Source organism: Perognathus longimembris, chromosome 2, assembly GCF_023159225.1.
Source record: "Perognathus longimembris pacificus isolate PPM17 chromosome 2, ASM2315922v1, whole genome shotgun sequence".
In the NCBI taxonomy this organism is placed as follows: Eukaryota; Metazoa; Chordata; class Mammalia; order Rodentia; family Heteromyidae; genus Perognathus; species Perognathus longimembris.
The window spans coordinates 15,674,028-15,692,160 of NC_063162.1; the positions used below are offsets into that span (position 1 = coordinate 15,674,028).

The 18,133-nt window shown below is 46.4% G+C and overlaps 1 protein-coding gene across 1 annotated transcript; it reads left to right on the plus strand.

Moving 5' to 3' along the window:
- The first annotated feature begins 7,620 nt into the window (after positions 1-7,620).
- On the plus strand, positions 7,621-7,940 carry LOC125343780 (cytochrome b-c1 complex subunit 6, mitochondrial-like). Its single transcript, XM_048336328.1, has one exon. It carries the CDS (start codon positions 7,710-7,712, stop codon positions 7,938-7,940), a length of 231 nt encoding a protein of 76 aa, XP_048192285.1. The 5' UTR covers positions 7,621-7,709.
- Positions 7,941-18,133: the final 10,193 nt, after the last annotated feature.

Genomic DNA, 18,133 nt, shown 5'->3' on the forward strand with positions numbered 1-18,133 from the left:
CTCTCCGAGGCTGCCGCGCCGCGCCGCGCCGGGACTCACTCTAGCATCACCCCGGGACCGCATGTGGGTTGTCAGGAACGCCACCGGGCCGCGGTGACCCACGCTGTGCGGGCACGGGCGGAAGCCGAGGAGGAGGCTTCTGGTTTTATAGACACGGTCTGAGGAGCTGGTGGGGGGCTGCGCCGGGCGGGATCCCCGGATGAGGCCCACGGGTTCCTGCCCTCACCTAAGTGTTCGCGGGTTGATATCTGAGATTGCCACCAGGGGCATATATGATAATCTACACCGGTGGTTCATGATACCACAGACACACACACACGCGCACACACACACACACACACACATATATATTTGAAAATTTCCTACACTGGGAGTTCCTAAAATATAAAAATAGAGAGCTGAGGTGGAAGAGAGATCCAGCAATTAAATCGCCACAAACGGATCCCTTCCCTCCATCACTCTTCTCACAAAAATGAAGGGAGGAAAATAATAATAATTGGGAGGAGCTATTTTCTGGTTCCAGGAAAACTGATGAATTCTGCAGCCGCATCAACACGCATGGGAACTGCCAACAAGCAGCTCAGTGCAGTAAAATGCTGTCCAGGTGGCTTCTGGATGGGGAGGGGGATTATCTGTGGATCAAATGTAATCCCACAAGCTGTCTTGTCCCTTGCCATTTCCTCCCTGAGCTTCAGGCTTCCCATCCCCATTCCTGGGGAAGTAGACATGATTTGCCTTTTGTGCAGGTTGGTTGAGGGGCCAGCTCAACAAACTGCGGGCTATGAAGGTTGGAAACACATCTTGTCCAGAAGCCCATCGCCAGCCATTTTAATCCTTAGGCTGGAGCTGCTGCCTCTTCTAGACAGAAGCTTGTGTACAACTTTTAGAAGAAAGCAGAAATCAAATGTAATCAATCAGGATAGCCTGGATTGCTTGTGGTCACAACTGACCTATAACCCCAGCACCTGAGAGGCTGAGACTAGAGGATTGAGAGTTCCAGGTCTGGACTGTAGCTCCTACCCACCTTGTCCCCAAAAGGCTCTGTCTTCATGGCTGCTAGTGGGGTCTTAATGTTTTCATAATGTGGGGTTTTTCCTCTTTGACCTTATATGTCCCAGTCTTCCCCTTCTGGGGCCTGTTTGTCTGATAGCACTGTTTTCCACCCTGGAGCCACACCCATGGGAAGCATGTCATAGACTATGTTCTGTGTTGAGTTGCTGGGTACCATCTACATCAGTGTAGGCAGGTGTTGTTCTCAGCTTCAGTTCCCCTCCTCCAGCCCAGAGGGGAGGCCTGGTCTAATCCAGAGCTTCTTTAAGATTCTGTGATCATTTACAGCTCACTCAGGATGAATAAGAACGTGGGGAGGAGAGGGTGCTAAGGAAGGTCTCCTAGAGACAATGCCGCTGAGGAAAACTTTCAAGAATGAATTAAGGCCAGGCGCTGGTGATTTATGCCTGTAATCCAAGCTACTCAGGAAGCCAACATCTGAAGCCAGCCTTGGAAGGAAAGTCTGTGAGACTCTTATCTCCAATTAACCAGCAAAAAGCAGGAAGCAGAGCTGTGGCTCTACCCCTGCTGCTACCACTGTCATTTCTAGTCTAGCCTTTTGGATCTCTCATCTCTGTAACATGATCTTAAATGGAGATCTGAGTAGGGGACCCACTTGCTCTGTCCAAAATGCCACCCACCCACAACCTAATAAAATCTAAATTCCCTATTGGAGCACAAAGGTGCTGGCCTAACCGTGCTCCTTCCCTTTCTTCCCAGCCTCACTTCTTTCACAGAAATCCCTTCCCTATTTGCTCCTGCTACGATTGCACCTTCAAGAAGTCACAGTGCTATTTATCTTGCCATTGGCCTGCAGGCTTCAGGCCACACTCTGGCCTATCTCATGTCACCCTCTCAGGAAAGGAGCCCTTCAGTGTTGGTGGAATGGAATTCAGTGCTTGTGGAGACTCATAGCAGCTGGCTCTTGAGGAATAAGTAGCCAGGGAGCAGGCTGGCAGCAACATAAATCAGAGCCTTAGACTGGCAAAATGGAAAGCTATGATGCACATTCTACAAAGACGGGGGCTTCATCAGCCACTGAACTAGGAGGAAGAGGAGGTTGTCTGAGACTGGAAGGGTGTATGGCACTCCCCCTTTTTGGAGTGAACTGAGTAGAATGTGAATTAATACTTTGAGTCTAAGAGGCCAGATCTTGTCATGTTCATTATTCCCTCCTCTGTGACCATGCCTGTGTCACATAGACAGTCACTACAGCACTTGCCGGGTGACTGCTGAGAATTTGTCACCCCTTAGAGCCACAGTGGCTAGCCCACGGTCACAAAGACCCCGAGGTGGAGAGCCATTCCCCTTCCCATCTGTTAGGAACTTGCACCACAGCCTCTGTAAGAGGTGCTCAAAATCTACTTTTGCTGAGAAACATTGACTCCTTACTTGAGCCCATGAATTAAGGAAAAGCCTGGCATCTCTGCCTCCATTCTGCCTGTGTTTGCTCTAAGCCATTCTCTCCTCAGTCACTTTGCATTCATTTTAGATTCCAGGAAGGACAGGACTGACCAATATCGCATTTATGCCAAGAGGTATAGGAGATCCTTAAGGAACAATAGCAGCTCAGGACAGACCACCCACCAGGCAAGATGACTTGTTTATTCCGGTCAGGGATAAGAGCAATGATAACTTGTCCAGGACACCCCCCCCCCCTTTCATCCCCAAACAAGGACTGAAATAATGATCAACCAGGATATACTTTGGCCAGGCCTACTTGACAGTCATGCATACATATTCCCCCTACCTCTATTTCATTGTCTATAAACCTGAAAATGGGCTGAAGTACTGTCTTCCCATAATGTGCCTATGTCATAGAATAAATCTCTTTGCTCTTCCCCTTGACTTTTTATTTATAGTGTAGGGGTAAGTGGCTGTGTGGGGTCTAAAAACTCTGGTTTCACCTCCATCCTTCATGGTGACACGTTATTAAATTTATCTTCCCTTTCTTCTCCTGACTGAAGACTTAAGTGCTTAAAGCCTCTGCAGCCACATCCCCCAAGTTGGCCCACATTGGCCTTCATAAGACAATTTGCCCAAAAAAGACATGAAATTGAGATTGTTAGCGCTATATGCTGAGTGGGGAAGAAAGAGTCCCCTAAGACTCAGCTCCTGACCTCAGGAAAGGCTGAGGGGAAGGGGTAGGGGTTGAAAACCAAGGAGGACTTCTTAACTTAGACAGTGGTAGGGGGACAGCCTATAGCTGAAGGATCCAAGGCACAGGGAGTGGGAGGTAGGAAGCAGTCTGATGTCACTGCCAGGGAGGATGAGAATTTCCGGGAATGGCAAGAAGATTGGGGGAGGCAAGGTATGCAAAAGAACACCTGCTTCGTGCAATCAGGCATTAAGTGTATGAAGCCTAAAAATGTTTATTATCCTTCCCCTAGTAATTCCCCTTCTGAGAACTAATCTTAAGGAAAAATCTCCAAAACCCGGGGGAGGTAGGACTATTTCACAACGGTGTTCATCACAGAGCTATTTATAAGATGATAAAATTGGAAGCAGCCAAAACATTCCTCTTAAGAGAATGGCAAAGAAACTAGTCTTTACAGCAGCCATTCAATGTGATGTTTTCCAAAACTCGGAATAACATTCTGAATCAATTATGCTAAAATGGTAAGGGAAATGGCAGGTTACAATAGTAACAAGAGCTGACATTTATTGTATGGTATTTCCTAGGCACTAGGCATGTGCTTTCCATATCTCTCATTTCATTTATACAACACTTCTGGGGAGGGGCTGGGAATATGGCCTAGTGGTAAAGTGCTCACCTTGTATACATGCAGCCCTGGGTTCGATTCCTCAGTACCACATATATAGAAAAAGCCGGAAGTGGCACTGTGGCTCAAGTGGTAGAGTGCTAGTCTTGAGCAAAAAGAAGCCAGGGACAGTGCTCAGGCCCTGAGTTCCAGCCCCAGGACTGGCAAAACAAACATTTCTCTATGATAAATTTGGAGAGTAAGGCTCACTCAGCTAGGGGCCAGAAGAATGGGAATTCTACCTCTGTCATCTTCCAGTATATTCAGACTAGCAAGACTAGAGAATGGCCTGCATCAAATGTAACTGGTTTTTTGTAGAGGTGGGAGGGGCAAGAAGAGTTGTGTTCCTTCCCCGCCCCGCCCCCCCCCCCCACTAGCGTTTTGGATTCTCTCAATATGAAATTGTGATACTCCCTTTTATGTATGTGCTGATACTGGGGCTTCAACTCCCAAACCTCAAGCTCTAGAGGCTTTGTTTTTCTTTTTTTTTTTTTGCTCCAGGCTGGTTGGTGCTTTAGTACTTTAAGCCACAACTCCACTTCCTGATTAACTAGTGATAAGAGTTTCGCTTTTCAGTAGCTGCTGGGAGACTCTTATCTCCAATTAACCAGCAAAAAGATTTGTGGATCAAGTAGTAGAGAATCAGCCTTGAGTGGAAAAAACCCAGGCCCTTAGTTCAATCCCCAGTACCAGCGTGGGTACACTCAGACACACACACACACATACACTCACGTGCACGCCCGCGCGAGAGGCTAGATGCCAGTGGCTCACACTTATAACTTAGCTACTCAGGAGGCAGATCAGAAGATTGCAGTTCGAAGCCAGCCCACGCAGAAAAGTCTGTGACACTTTTGTCTCCATCCAAAGCCAGGAGTGGAGGTATGGCTTAAGTGTGGTAGAGGGCAAACCTTGAACTGAAAAAACCAAGTGTGAGATTGAAACCTTAAATTCAAGCCCCCATACCAGCAACTCACAACTTATAGGTGGCTTTTGGTAGATTGGAGATGGAGGATTTTCATTAAGGGCTCCAGATAGGACGATGAAGGTACATAGGGCTTGGGAATGTAGCTCGGTGACATGGTACATAACAAGGCCTTGAATTCAAGTGCCACCAAGGCACAAGGGGGGTGGGGGGTGCAGGGAAGGTAGTCTATTTAAAGGATCAGTTTGTCTTTAACAGTATCCTCTGCACCCTGCCTCTCCCCTCAGAGCAGCCCTATCTGCAGAGCTCCTTAGGAGGAAATCAGAGATTAAGGTAACCCACTCTAGATACTTATTGGCTAGCAAATTCTGTTTAGCTTTGGGAAAATCCTCTTCAGGAAAAGAATTATTCCAATGCCTGTGGGATACCTAAATGCAAAACAGATTTCTACTTCATTCACTTCCACCCCAGCCCTGGAGATTTTTGTTTGTTTGTTTTTGGTTTTTGGTTTTACTTTTTGCCAGTCCTAGGGCTTGAAACTCTGGCCTGGGCACTGTCTCTGAGCCTCTTTGATTCAAGGCTAGCATTCTACCTCTTGAGCCGCAGTGCCACTTCTGGCTTTTTCTGTGTATATGGGACTGAGGAATCAAACCCAGGGCTTTGTGCATGCTAGGCAAGCACTCTACCACTAAGCCACAGTCCCAGCCATGGAAGTGTTTTGAAGCAAATGTCACTTGAAAAAATTGAAACAGGAACTTCAGCCATTCCTCAGGCTTGCTGGGTAGCCAGCTTTGTCAGGGATGTTTCCCTCCCCCACTGCTAACTTGGAACAGTTCCAACCTTATGCTGTGGTTCCTTAAGGCCTCACAGGAAAGGTACAGTTCACCTTTTAACATCTCTGGCTATCAGTTCTCATCTATAAGGAAGGGGGCCATGAGATTTACATCATAGAGTTGTGCTGATGAAAAAAAAAAAAAAAAAACAGCTCACTTACCGGGTGTCCTAGTTACTCAAGAGGTTGAGAGCTTCTGATTTTCTGTTCAAGACCAACCTAGGCTGGAAAATCTGTGAGACTCAAATCTCCAAAAGGCCAGCAGAAGTGGAGCTGTGGCACAAGTGTGTGGAAATAGCTACGAGGCCCTGATTTCAAGCCTCATATGGGCATAAAAGAGAAAGGAGGAAAAGGAAAAAAAAAAAAAAAGGGAACTACTTGGCAACTGGCACACTGGCTTCTCCAGGAAAATGAATAATCAGGCAGGGATCAAAATCACCAATCCTAAGGATGGAGCCCCTTGGCTCCCTTTAGCCCCGCCCCCAGTGATCTGGGGCTGCCAGCAGAGCTTTGCTGTGAGACTCTGGTCCACGTTGGGAAGCCTAGTCAGATCTAAGCTACTGGGAAGTAGCCTGAAGCCACCCAAGCTAAAAACCAACCAGGAGCAAAGAACCCTTGTGAAGGTGGCTCCTGGACCACTCAAGTGTCGAAGCCTGCTCAGCCGCTGTCCTGGTCAGCATATTACACACTGTCTCCCTTCAGCCTAACCTCCCTCATCTCCAGATCACTTCTTCTTTACCCTCAGATATTCCAAGGTCTGTATCAAAATATAACACAATGAAAACAAAACAAAAGTAAAAACCCTAAGTGACACAAAATGTTTGACACTACTATAACTGCTAGATGCTGGTGGCTCATGTCTATAATCCTAACTACTCAGGGTGCTAAGATCTGGAGGATTGTAGTGTAAGGCCAGCAAAGACAGAAAAGTATACTAGAATCCATCTCCAAAATAATAAGGAAAGAGCAGGGTACCAGTGGCTCATGGCTGTAATCCTAGCTACTCAGGAGGCTGAGATCTGAGGATTGCAGTTCAAAGCCAGCCCAGGCAGGAAAGCCCGTAAGACTCTTATCTCCAATAAACTACTTAGAAAAAGCTGGAAGGTCACTATGGCTCAAGTGGTAGAGTGCTGGTGTTGAACACAAAGAGGCTCAGGGATAGTACCCAGGTCCTGAGTTCAAGCCCCAGGACCAGAAAAAAAAAATCCGGGAAAAGCAAGGCTAGAAGCATGGCTCAAGTGGTTGTGTACTTAACTGCCTAATAAGTATGAGGACCAAACCAATACCATTATAAAAAGTATTATGAACTAATAGTGGTGAGTTACTTTTGAAGCACATAGTGGGTTTCCTTATTTATTTTGCTTATCATTGACTCTCTGATAATGAGCATACCCTTGAGAGAGTCAGTTACTGCAGTGGTTAGGAATGGGAGAGAGATTGGAGCCAGCCTGTCTTACTTGGCTTCAAACACCTCAGATATGTTTCTCTGAATCACATACTGAAGTTCTCAAAACACTTGGTAAGAGCAAAATGTTAATAATTAAACCTCATAAATTAGTATGGTAGGTTACATGAGGCAATCTGTATTTTTAGTATAATGCCTGGCATTGGGTAAATACTCAGAGAAGGCCAACTACTACTACTACTATTTATATATGCATAAAAAAATATATATATATATATTTGCATAGCCAGACATGGTAGTGCATGCCTGTAATCCCAGCACTTAGGAAACAGACAGGAGAACCTTTACTTAGAGGCCATCTGTGGCCCTGTCTTAAAAATATAAACTGGGTGCCAGTGGCTCACATCTATAATCCCATCTATTCAGGAGCCTGAGATCTGAAGATCCAGGTTCAAAGCTAGTTCTGGCAGACAAATCTGTGAGATTCTGATCTCCAATTAACCAGCAAAAAGCTGGTACTAGAGACATGGCTCAAGTGATAGAATACCAGACATGAATAGTTTTCACAAAGTTATTTTGGCCTGGACGAAATCTTGAGTGTTTTAAACTGTTTAGGGAAAAATGATGTTTTAGAAAAAAAAATAGGAGGGCCTTGTACCTCCAGTGGGGTCGGTGCTGGTGTGATTTTTGGTGTTGAGTCCAGAACCATTGCCGGACATAGGCCTGGAGGATGAGCGGATGATGCTGACTGGATCTGGGGATCCCAAAAAGGAAGAAGAGGAAGAGGAGGAATTAGTGGACCCCCTAACAACAGTGAGAGAGCAATGTGAGCACCTGGAGAAATGTGCAAAGGCCCGGGAACGTTTAGAGGCTTGTGATGCACGTGTATCCTCTCGATCACAGACAGAAGAGGACTGCACGGAGGAGCTCTTTGACTTCTTGCATGCAAGGGACCACTTGTGGTTCTGAACATGTTTCTAATATGTACAACTATAGATTCCTGTGGACTTTGGATTTTGGTTTAGGAGCATCTATGTAATTAGCAGTGATATATCTTAATAAAGTCCTATGGTTTGAAAAAAAAAGTTATTTTGGATTAACTAGGACTGCCTCTCAGAGAGTTCTGAGAACTTTTTCTGGACCTTTTTCTCTAGTCTGTGAACTCATGTCCCAGAAATAATGTTGAATCTCTTCCAAAGAGAAGCTCAGCCCTCTCTGATCTCCCAGATTCTAAGTCATCTGCCCCTTGAAGCTTTTGCAGAACTTACCAGAAAGGCCCTGTGTTTGAGCTTTCAGCTTCCTTTCCTTTTGGCATTTTCCTTCCTCCTGTGCTGTGAGCTCCTGGAACTAGTGAGAACAGTTTCCACCAACTGTGTTTCTGGAAGTTGAAAAGAGGCTCAAGGAACCCAGAGAAGCTGATGAGCGTTTAGATTCTAGACTTTTCTAAAACACACTCATTGGTATTTATGGAGTATCAACTAGGTGGTGTCTGATGCTGTCTCTGGTGCTTGGGACTTAGCGGGAAGCCAACCAGAGAGGACATTGTGAAGAGGAGGTTTGAACTGATCATGGGCCATGTGTGAGACCCTGTGTTCAATCCTCAGTACAGAGCCTCAGTACAGAGATGGTGTGTGTGTTACACAATCCAACCCATGAGAAACAGATCAGGACTGGATTCCAGACTGCATCCAGATATTGCTTGAAAATAACAGTTATGACAGTGACTACTGCTACTGTTCCTGCTGCACTGCCTGTCTTGTCTTCCGCCTACACCTTTCCTGCACAGGCTGGTCAAGGAGCTCTGAACCAGCGAGCACATCCATTCCCAGCACTGGCCAATGGGAGTGAAGTTCTGGGAGAAAAGCCCTCCTTCAAGGACCCTGTCCAGCCACCAGGAAGTGGTGCCAACAAAGCCTCTTGAAGAAGCCCTCCTTGATTCCTCCAGCCCACAGCACCCCTACCTTCCTTCTTATACTTATTAACTTCCAAGTAGGCCTTACAGATACCATTGCAGTTTCGCATGCATATTTCTCCCTTTGGAATGTAAGCTCCTCCATTAAGGGAAGAGATACTATCTGGCTTGTCATCTCTGGATCCCAAGCATCTACAAAGGGCCTTCCAGGTGATGGGCATGAGAGGTCGTGATTGGATGAACAAATCCTTCTTCCAACCCATAGGGCATGGAATTGGCCAGACCCGGTCCTGGCTCAACCACAAGTGATGCTGACTTTCTGGAGGCTCCAAACAGCTTTGTGTGCTTACAACATGTTTCACCACAAGCAACCAAAGAGCAAAGGCCACCCAAAGAAGAACTGGCCCTGCCTACAGGAAGAGTGCACGTGAAAGCCAGAGAAGGGGTGACTACATGCCTGTGACAAACTGAGAGGCAGCACTGGGGGAAAGGCAGGAGCAGGCTCTGGAGCCCAGCTGTCTGGGCATGAATTCTCCTTGGTCAATTACTAGTTACGAATGTCTAACTAGTTATTTCATCTGGGGAAAAATGCAGATCTCCACTCCCTTCAGAGATTTGTATCTAGCAAGTCTGGGCCAGCTAGGAATCTGAGTGAGTGAGTGTGTGTGTGTGTGTGTGTGTGTGTGTGTGTGTGTGAAAGAGAGAGAAAGAGAGAATAGGTGTGTGCATTCTAGTACTGAGGTGTGAATTCAGGGCCTGAGTGCTATCCCTTAGCTATTTTTGCTTGAGGCTGGTCCACTCTCCCACGGGAACCACAACTCTACTCTGGCTTTTTTGGCAATTAATTGGACCTAAGAATTTCATGGACTTTCCTGCCTAGGCTGGTTTTTGAACCTTGATCCTTAGATCTCAGACTCCTACATAGCTAGGGGTTATAGGTATGAGCCACTGACACCTGGCTTTTTAAAAAAATATATTTTTATTAAGTAATTGTGTAAAAGGATTTCAAGTCCAGAAATCAGGTTATGAGTACAATGTACCTGATCAATGTCACCCTTTCTATCCTTCATCCATTCTTTTTTTTAAAGACAAAACAATTTTGTGGTTTATTACAGAGGGTCTACAGACAATATGTTGACAAACACTATAGCCACCAGGGAGAAATGGTCATGCTGATCAGCAAACCAGGTCGGCATACTCATGTGACTTTTTTGAGTATGAAACCCTGGTGGGCATTCCAGGTTAAGATGGCATGGCGGTGCTTGTCTGTAATGCCAGGTGCCTGGAAGGTAGAGATAGGATTGTGATTTGAGGCCAGTCAGGGCAAAAGTTAGCGAGATTCCCATGGTAATGAGCTGGTGATAGTGATACGTCTGTTACTCCAGCAATAGGAGAAAGAGTATCTTGGTCTAGGAAAAAAACAACTGTTTGAAAAATAAAGCAAAAAAAAAAGGGGGGGTGCTAAGGGCATTGGCCAGTTGGTAGAACACTTGCATAGCAAGTAGGAAATCCCGAGTTCAATCTCCAGTACCGCCAAAGCAAAACAAAATAGAACTAAACGACAACAAAACGGTACCATAGAGAAGGCTTAGATGGCTAAAAGGGCTTTGTCTCCACTAGATCATCCCAGACATTTCCCAGGGGCAGCAGCCAAGCACCCTTTCCTAATCCTGGGCCTGGGAACACCAGCTGGAGACTTTCTGCAAATATCCACTGACAGATGGGTAGATATTCTAGGCCAGTCTCACTGGCTACTCCTGGCCCACCATGGAGGTACTAGATTGGTTCACATGAACCCCAGGGAAGGCTGAGGTTCAATGGCGGTCCAGCTCTGGTTCTCTATGGCTGAATTGGAACAAGGACTTCTGGGACTCTAGATGCAAATAAGGCCATGGGAGACGGGAGATGGGAGGGCACTGCGTCCTGAGTACACAGTCTGGTGCTTTCTCTCCAAGCTTCTGCTGAAAGGCATGGCCTGGGTATTCCTGATTGTTATGATTCATTCTGTAAGTGGTCACATGCCCCCAAGGGGATCAATGAATTAAGATCAGGGGAGAGGAGAGAAACGTATAAACAGGATAGAACAGGGCAGGGATGTTCCCTTTTAGTTCAGGTGAAGGATTGTTTGAGGAGAAGACATTTATTTATCCTAAGCTTGGATATAAGGAACCAGCAACACAGAAAAAGAAAGAGCATATACAAAGGCCATGAGGTGAGAAGTGTCCCAAATGTAACAGTGAAGTGTCCTTTCACAGAGGGTTGTTCAGCCTCTGGATGGGTGGCCTTCTGTACTAGGTGAAGCCCTGGGTCAGAGCTCAAGGACGCTGTCCCCATGAGATTATGGCTATCACCTGGGCAAATGGAAAGCCCATGGCACCTATCAGCTTATTTCAGTGGAGCCTCCCAAACCACCTCAGGTAGTTCCTGCTGCCAGATTAGGGGCATTTTCTTGACTGGGATGCCAAGACTCAGAGTACAGTGTCACTCGGGTCTTTACTTATTAAATGCCAGAACTGGGATTAGAATCCAGGACAAATCCTGGAGTCTTGGACTCTTAGCTAATGGGTGGTAATTGCTGATCTGGAGTGATTTGGCACATCATCCCATTCTTTATCTTACACAGGAACTCTTCAGCCTGGGGTCCCCACCTCCTCTTGGGCCTGCTGGGCTCTGCTTTCACACCCAGGGCTGCCCCTCTGGCAAATCAACCCACTGTGAGATAGCTGAGGCTAGCCTGGGGATGGTGAGCCAGAGCAGCCTGGCTGGAAATCATGTGTCTAGGCCACTCCGGCTGGGAGAGTTCCTGGCCCAGAGCTGTGTTCTGTTCCCAGCTGCCTCCAGCCTGCCCCCAGACGTCCGCTTGAGTCAGCCCAAGGCCTGTGTGGGGGCATCCTCCGTGTCTCTTTGGCCTCTGTGGCATCCTGTGTTCTGTCTTCTGCATACCTAGGTTTATCCCAAGGGAATCCCAGGGTTTGTTTTTATAACCAAAAGCTGACCAGCCAGAGAACAATTAGCATGCCCCTCCCCCCCCCCCCCCCCCCATCTCCCAGAACCATTCCTCCATTGTATAGTCAGACCTCTCTCCAGGATCTGGTAAGGACCTTCCTTCCCTTCTGTCTCCCAAAATCTCCAAATGTCCCTTCAGTTTCATGGTTAGCAACTTCCCTACATGTTGTCTGACTAGCATCCTTCCTTCCTCCCTTCTTTATTTCCTTCCTTCCTTCCTTCCTTCCTTCCTTTCTTCCTTCCTTCCTTCCTTCTTTCTTTCCTTCCTTCTTTGGCAGCACTTCCTTGCTTACAACAACCATTACAATGCCCTTTCTCCTGGTCACAGTGATTAGAGATTAGAGATAGACATGTGACCATGTGACTCAGACCAAGCCAATTAGAACCCTTACCTGCGACTTTGTATAAGTAGCAAAGGGAGAAAAGGGTCTCTTTCCTTTAGGTTTACTAAATTGGATACAAGCCAGACTGAAGCTATCTGCATTCTTTCTTTACTCCCCTTACCAGAAGGAGGCTACCAAACTGTAGTAGAAAAAACTGAGGCCCAAAGATACAGAAGCAGAAGGAGCAACAAAGTGAGCTGCTGCTCACTTCTGGGGATTTGACCATCCTTGATACCAGCTCAATCCCAATTGTTAACCCACATTTATTTACTTGTTTGTTTGTTTCTTTTGATTAAACTGCTTTGACTTTGCTTTCAGTCATTTGCAAGCAAGAGTCTAAAAACATACATATATTGTCTTACATTATGACATGCAAATAAAAATAATGGGGGGGGGAATGTTTCCTGTGCTATTAAATAGATAGCAATCTCCTTCAGGAAGGAGTTGTACCATATTTCTTTCCTTAAACATATTCATTGAATGTTTTAGGTATGAAAGAATGTATATAATTAATAGAGCTGGTGGTGTGTATGCATATATATATATATATATATATATATATATATATACAATGACTTGTGACTATGTGGTCCCAGAACTAGAATGTGACCATTGTAACATGTCCTAATGTTATCCTGATTATTTCTTCTTCTTCTTCTTCTTCTTCTTCTTCTTCTTCTTCTTCTTCTTCTTCTTCTTCTTCTCTTCTTCTTCTTCTTCTTCCTCTTCCTCTTCCTCTTCTTCCTCTTCTTCTTCCTCTCCTCCTCCTCCTCCTCCTCCTCCTCCTCCTCCTCCTCCTCCTCCTCCTCCTCCTCCTCCTCCTTCTCCTCCTCTTCCTCCTCCTCCTCCTCCTCCTCCTTTTTTTCATGGTCCTGGGTCTTGAATTCTGGGCCTGGGCACTGTCTTTAAGCTCCTTTTGCTCAAGGCTAGCACTCTACCACTTGAGCTACAGCACCACTTCCAACTTTTTCTGTGTTAATTAGAGATACGAATCTCATGGACTTTCCTGCCCAGGTTGGCTTTGTACCATGATCCTCAGATCTCAGCCTTCTGAGTAGCTAGGATTACAGGCATGAGTCATTAGCACCTGGCTTTATCCTGATTATTTTAATTTCTTCCTCTAAAAAAATTTAATGCATTTTTATATGATTTTTCTTAAGAAATATTGTGGAGTTTTGTTTGTTTTTAACCTTTAGAGTATGGTAATCATTTAAAACTGGAATATTAAGTACAATTTGTTACTTTTCATTTCTGAATGATGTTAAATTGTGAAGCTAGAACTTGATTAACAATTTAAGCCAGTTCCAGATAATGGGTATCTGAGTTTGACATAATTCCACTTTATAAACAATGCTATTGTGAATGTGTGTGTGTGTGTGTGTGTGTGTGTGTGTGTGTGTGTGTGTTTTCAGGTTGCTAGTCAGGCCTGGGACAGGAACCATAGAAACCAGATTTGAAACTCACCCCTTTGTAGAACCTAGTGGCTCTTTCTCAGATGACCCTGAGCCCAGTTTGGAAATAGCCATCTCTCCTACTCTCCGCATTTTACCTTTCCCCCTGGAATTTGTGTTTAAAATAAGAAAATGATAATTCCTAACACACACACACACACACACACACCTTCTAAAAGCTCACATTCCTTCTGTCTTTTAAGTCCAAGTCTATAAGGAGTTCTCTGTGGAAGATGAGCAGTTCTGACTGCATCTCTTTATTTAGAACATTGTTTTAGCTGACGTAGATTCCATTATCTTTGAGTGTGAGGAAGTGGAGTCCATTAGAAGAATGGACAGTCAAGAGGCTCCCAACCAGGCCTGCAAAGTGCTGTGAGACTTGGGTCCTTTTAGCTGCTGTGGTTTATTGACTAGGGCTTTCTCTCCCTTTTTCCCTCCCTTCCTTCCTCCCTCTGTCTCTCTCCTCTCTCCACCCTCCCCACCCCCATAATAGCATCTGTTTTTTCCTGCTTTGTAATTGCCAACCTGTTTATGATAGGAAGAAAGGAAACAAGGAAACTTGGCCTTTAGTACTAATGTCAACATCCATCCTTATCTCCATGTGAACTTCTACTCCTCCAGCAAATGACCTACTTCCAGTGGTCTAATAGGGCTCTCAGACACCCACATTCCTGCCCCACCTGGCCCATCAAGAAGTGCAACAAAAGGTCTATAGCTGGTCCTGGTGAAGGTTTTTTTTTTTTGTTTTTTTTTTAAATAGATCTGACCATTGCTGTGCCTGTGTGTGGTCCCACCCCAACTCCTCTTGCCTGCCAGGGTCTGAGGATTTACCTGTGAGATAACCTCTCTCTCACCCAGCCCTGCTTTCTTCCATAGCTTGTGGTCATCTGGATTGTGGCTTCTGCCTCCTCTCGGTTTTCCACAGTACTGCCTCTGTGTCCTTGGCTTTCTTAGTTGCAAAATGGGTGTGACAACTTGACACCCGCTTTTCTAATGTGAATTATTTCATCAGGCTCCAGCGGCCTCACACCTCTATTTCTATCTACTTTGGAGGCTGTGAATGAGAGGATCATGTTTTGAGGCCAGCCTTGGGAGAAAAGCTGTTGACAAATCCTTTCTCAGCCCATAGCTGGATGCAGTGTCATGTGCCTGTCATCCTAAACTATGTGGGAGGCTGAGATTGGGAGGATTGTAGTTCCAGCCTGGAGGTTTCAGAGGCTAACCTGGGGAGAAAAATAAAGTCTGTGACACTCCATTTCCATGGAGCCCAGCTCCATTTGGTTCTGTGTGTCTGTGATCCAGCAACAAGGGGACTAGCCTAAAAAAGAAGTTGATCTCAGCTCAGGCACTCACCCAGAGGAAAGCCAGATGGTATCCTAAGAAATAATCTGTAAAAACCAGAGCTAGAAGTGGGGCTCAGCGTTATTGTGCTAGCTTAGGCTGGAAACATGAGACCCTAAGTTCAAAATCCAAGTCCTGCCAATAAAAAAAATATATGTGTGAGTTTTAAGGGGCCATGAGATTGGCAATGATGAAGTATTTGTGCATAGCCTCGTGTTGCTCTCGTGAAGGGGGGTGCCTTCAGAGTTAGCTGGGGCCAAGGCTTGGAGGGGGGTGGGGAGATTGGTTCAGTCTCTCTAAAGAACAATTAAGTAATTTATCAATATTTATCCAAACAGAGCATGTCTTTGAACAAAAAATTCCATCTCTAAGAATTTCACCAACAGGAAGATCAAAGAGCTATGTGTGGGAATATTTGTGGTGGCACTGTTCACAGCACCATAACAAAGCGCATCTTCCAGCATGGTGCAATGGCTTGTGTATAGTCATTCAGGAAGGCATCAGGATCTTTGGGTGGATATCGTTTTCAGGAAATAGTCATTGTTGAAAAAAAAAGTATAGAATTGTGTGTGTGTGTGTGTGTGCAATGATATACACAGGCAATCTTGTTGTGTTTTTATGATGGTACTGGGGCTTGAACTCAAAGCCTTGCATTCTTCTTTACTTTTTTGAACTCCTCCTCCTAAGTAGAAATACAGGCATGAGCCACTGGCGCCTGACTACTATAGGCAATCTTTATGCTTGAAGATATGATAATAATGTAGTGCTGAGGATGTCACTCAGTGGTAGAGTCCTTGATTAGCATGGTCAATGCCCTGTAGCACAAAGAAGGAAGGAAAGAAGGAAAGGAGGAAAAGAAAGAAGGAAGGGAAGGAAGGGAAAAAAAGAAGGAAAGGAAGAAAGGAAGGAAGATATAAAGTATGTGTGAGAGAGAAAGAGAGAGGGGGGGGAACTGAATTAGGTGCATTTCAACGAATCCATTATGCTTGAAGTCACTCCCCTGCTGCAGAATGATTCTGCTTTAACATGGGATATAAACAGTGCAGAAAGGCCAGCTGGGGGTCTGCACGTGGCTTCCCCACACCCACTTCCAGCACCTCCCACCCCACCAAGGTTCCGGAGTGGCCACCCACAGAGCAGCTCTGGCTGGGCAATGAGTCATAAGACCGTGCTGCCTGCCAGGGGGTGAGGGTGACAGATGGCTCAGTGCTGGCACGAGTGGGGGAGGCAGATGGAAGGGCAGTGACCCTGGCCCCAGCAGGGATTCAAGGAGGTGGCCTGGGAGGCAGCAGGGCTCCAGCTTCCCTCCCCCTCCTCTTCCTGTACTCCTATTCCCTGGGGTACTGGTTCCTGTTGCCACAGCCTCTGGGCTGAGCTGGGGTAGAAAGTGATGGAGAAAAGGGAGTGGGGAGGAAAGGGCAAGACCTGCAACCTGAGGCTTGGAGCTTCCGCCAGTCCCACTGGCCTGGCAGTAGGAGGCAGAGCCAGGCTCTGTTTATCCAGGCCGGGCTCTTCCGGAGCAGATGGGTGCCTGGCATTGCTGCTAGCCAGGAACCAGGCTGATATCCTCTCATTGCCAAGTGTCAGGTGACTCCAGGGTTTGAAGGGGAACATGTGACAGGTTTGCTTGCTTTTTAGGGGAAATCTCTCCAGACTGGAGCTGCCTGCGCACCTGAGCGATCACAGCCTACAGAACGTGGGTCCTCCCGCAGACCCTTCCACGTAGACAAATTTTTGCAGGTGCTGGGGACTTGGGGAACTTCAGCCCTTATTCAGCTATTATTATTATTATTGTTATTTTTTGTGTGTGGTTCTCTACCTTGGACAATTAGATTCCTAGGATGCCATAGCAAAATGACACAAGCTGGGTGTCTTGGAACAAGAGCATATTCAACTAAGGGCAACGGGGTTGGTTCCTCTTAGGTCCCCAAGGGCAGTGTTCCCGGCTTCTGGGTAAAAGCCTTGTGCTTCTGTGAGTTCATACAAAAGGTATGACCAGACCCTGGAAAGGTCTGGAAGGGTCAAGCCAAGCAGGTAACAGTGGCTGCTTCTGGAGATAGAGCTAGGATTAGGGCATCACATCAGGACTTTTCTTTGCTGTTCTCTGTTTTGCTGTGGTTTCAGTGTTTCCTATTGGAACATGTTCAAATGTTAATTGTATTAAGTGAATTAAAAGCTTTTCAAAGAGAGGCTCCAGATATTTCTGGAGCTTCAGATTCCTACACAACACCAGGGACTAAGTCTCCATTGTGGGTCTGCCTACCTGCTCCCCCCCACACTCTGCCCCGCCCGCCCCCCCTCCAGTACCATCTGCCAGGATGAAAGACTGTTCCTTGTCTTGCACACAATCCTCCAGTTAGCCCTGGCCAAATTCACTGAGTGTGCTTCTCCAACTCAGAATCGCCTGGGGGCTTGTGAAGTTGGGTGGCTAGACCTGCCCCGGACTGGGGATCGAACTTAGGATTTTATTTTGGGAAGGGGGGGAGTGATTTTGAGGTTTGAATTTAGGTTCTTGGGCTTTACCACTTGCACCACACTCGAGCCCTGATATTTACTTTTAAAAATGAACAACAAAACAAAAAACAATTCACAACCAAGTGATCTGATCCAAGAAGTGTTCCTGGGGACAAGGGGTGGGGGAAAAGGGGGTCTTTCTCCCCTTAGAGGTGAGGCAGAAGATGTATTGCATTGGGAAACTGTGGTTGTCTCTCCAAGAAGGGACCAGGGGCCACCCTGAGTCACCCCAGGGCCTGGTGGGCAGAGGGAAGAGCGTAGTTGTTCAATTTCCCCACTGGTCACTGGCCTGCCTGGAGCCCTAAGCCCTATTCTCTGGTACCGGACACCTGGGTTCTCCTCCCAGTCAGATAGAAGGCTGCACTAGCAAGGCTGGGTTGGACTGGTGGGCTGATGAGGCAAATGCTACCCAGTCCCCCAGTCTCCCCAATACTCTCTTCCAGACTATGGCTCTTGAGCATGAAGAGGCTGGGCCAGAGTCTCTAGAATTCTAGAGAGGGGACTGAACAAACTGGGTGTCCTTGGCACCTGGCCCAGCAACTGGCACCCAATAAA

Excerpts from the sequence above, each read along its gene's own strand:
- LOC125343780 (XM_048336328.1), top strand. The coding sequence starts at position 7,710 with ATGATGCTGACTGGATCTGGGGATCCCAAAAAGGAAGAAGAGGAAGAG.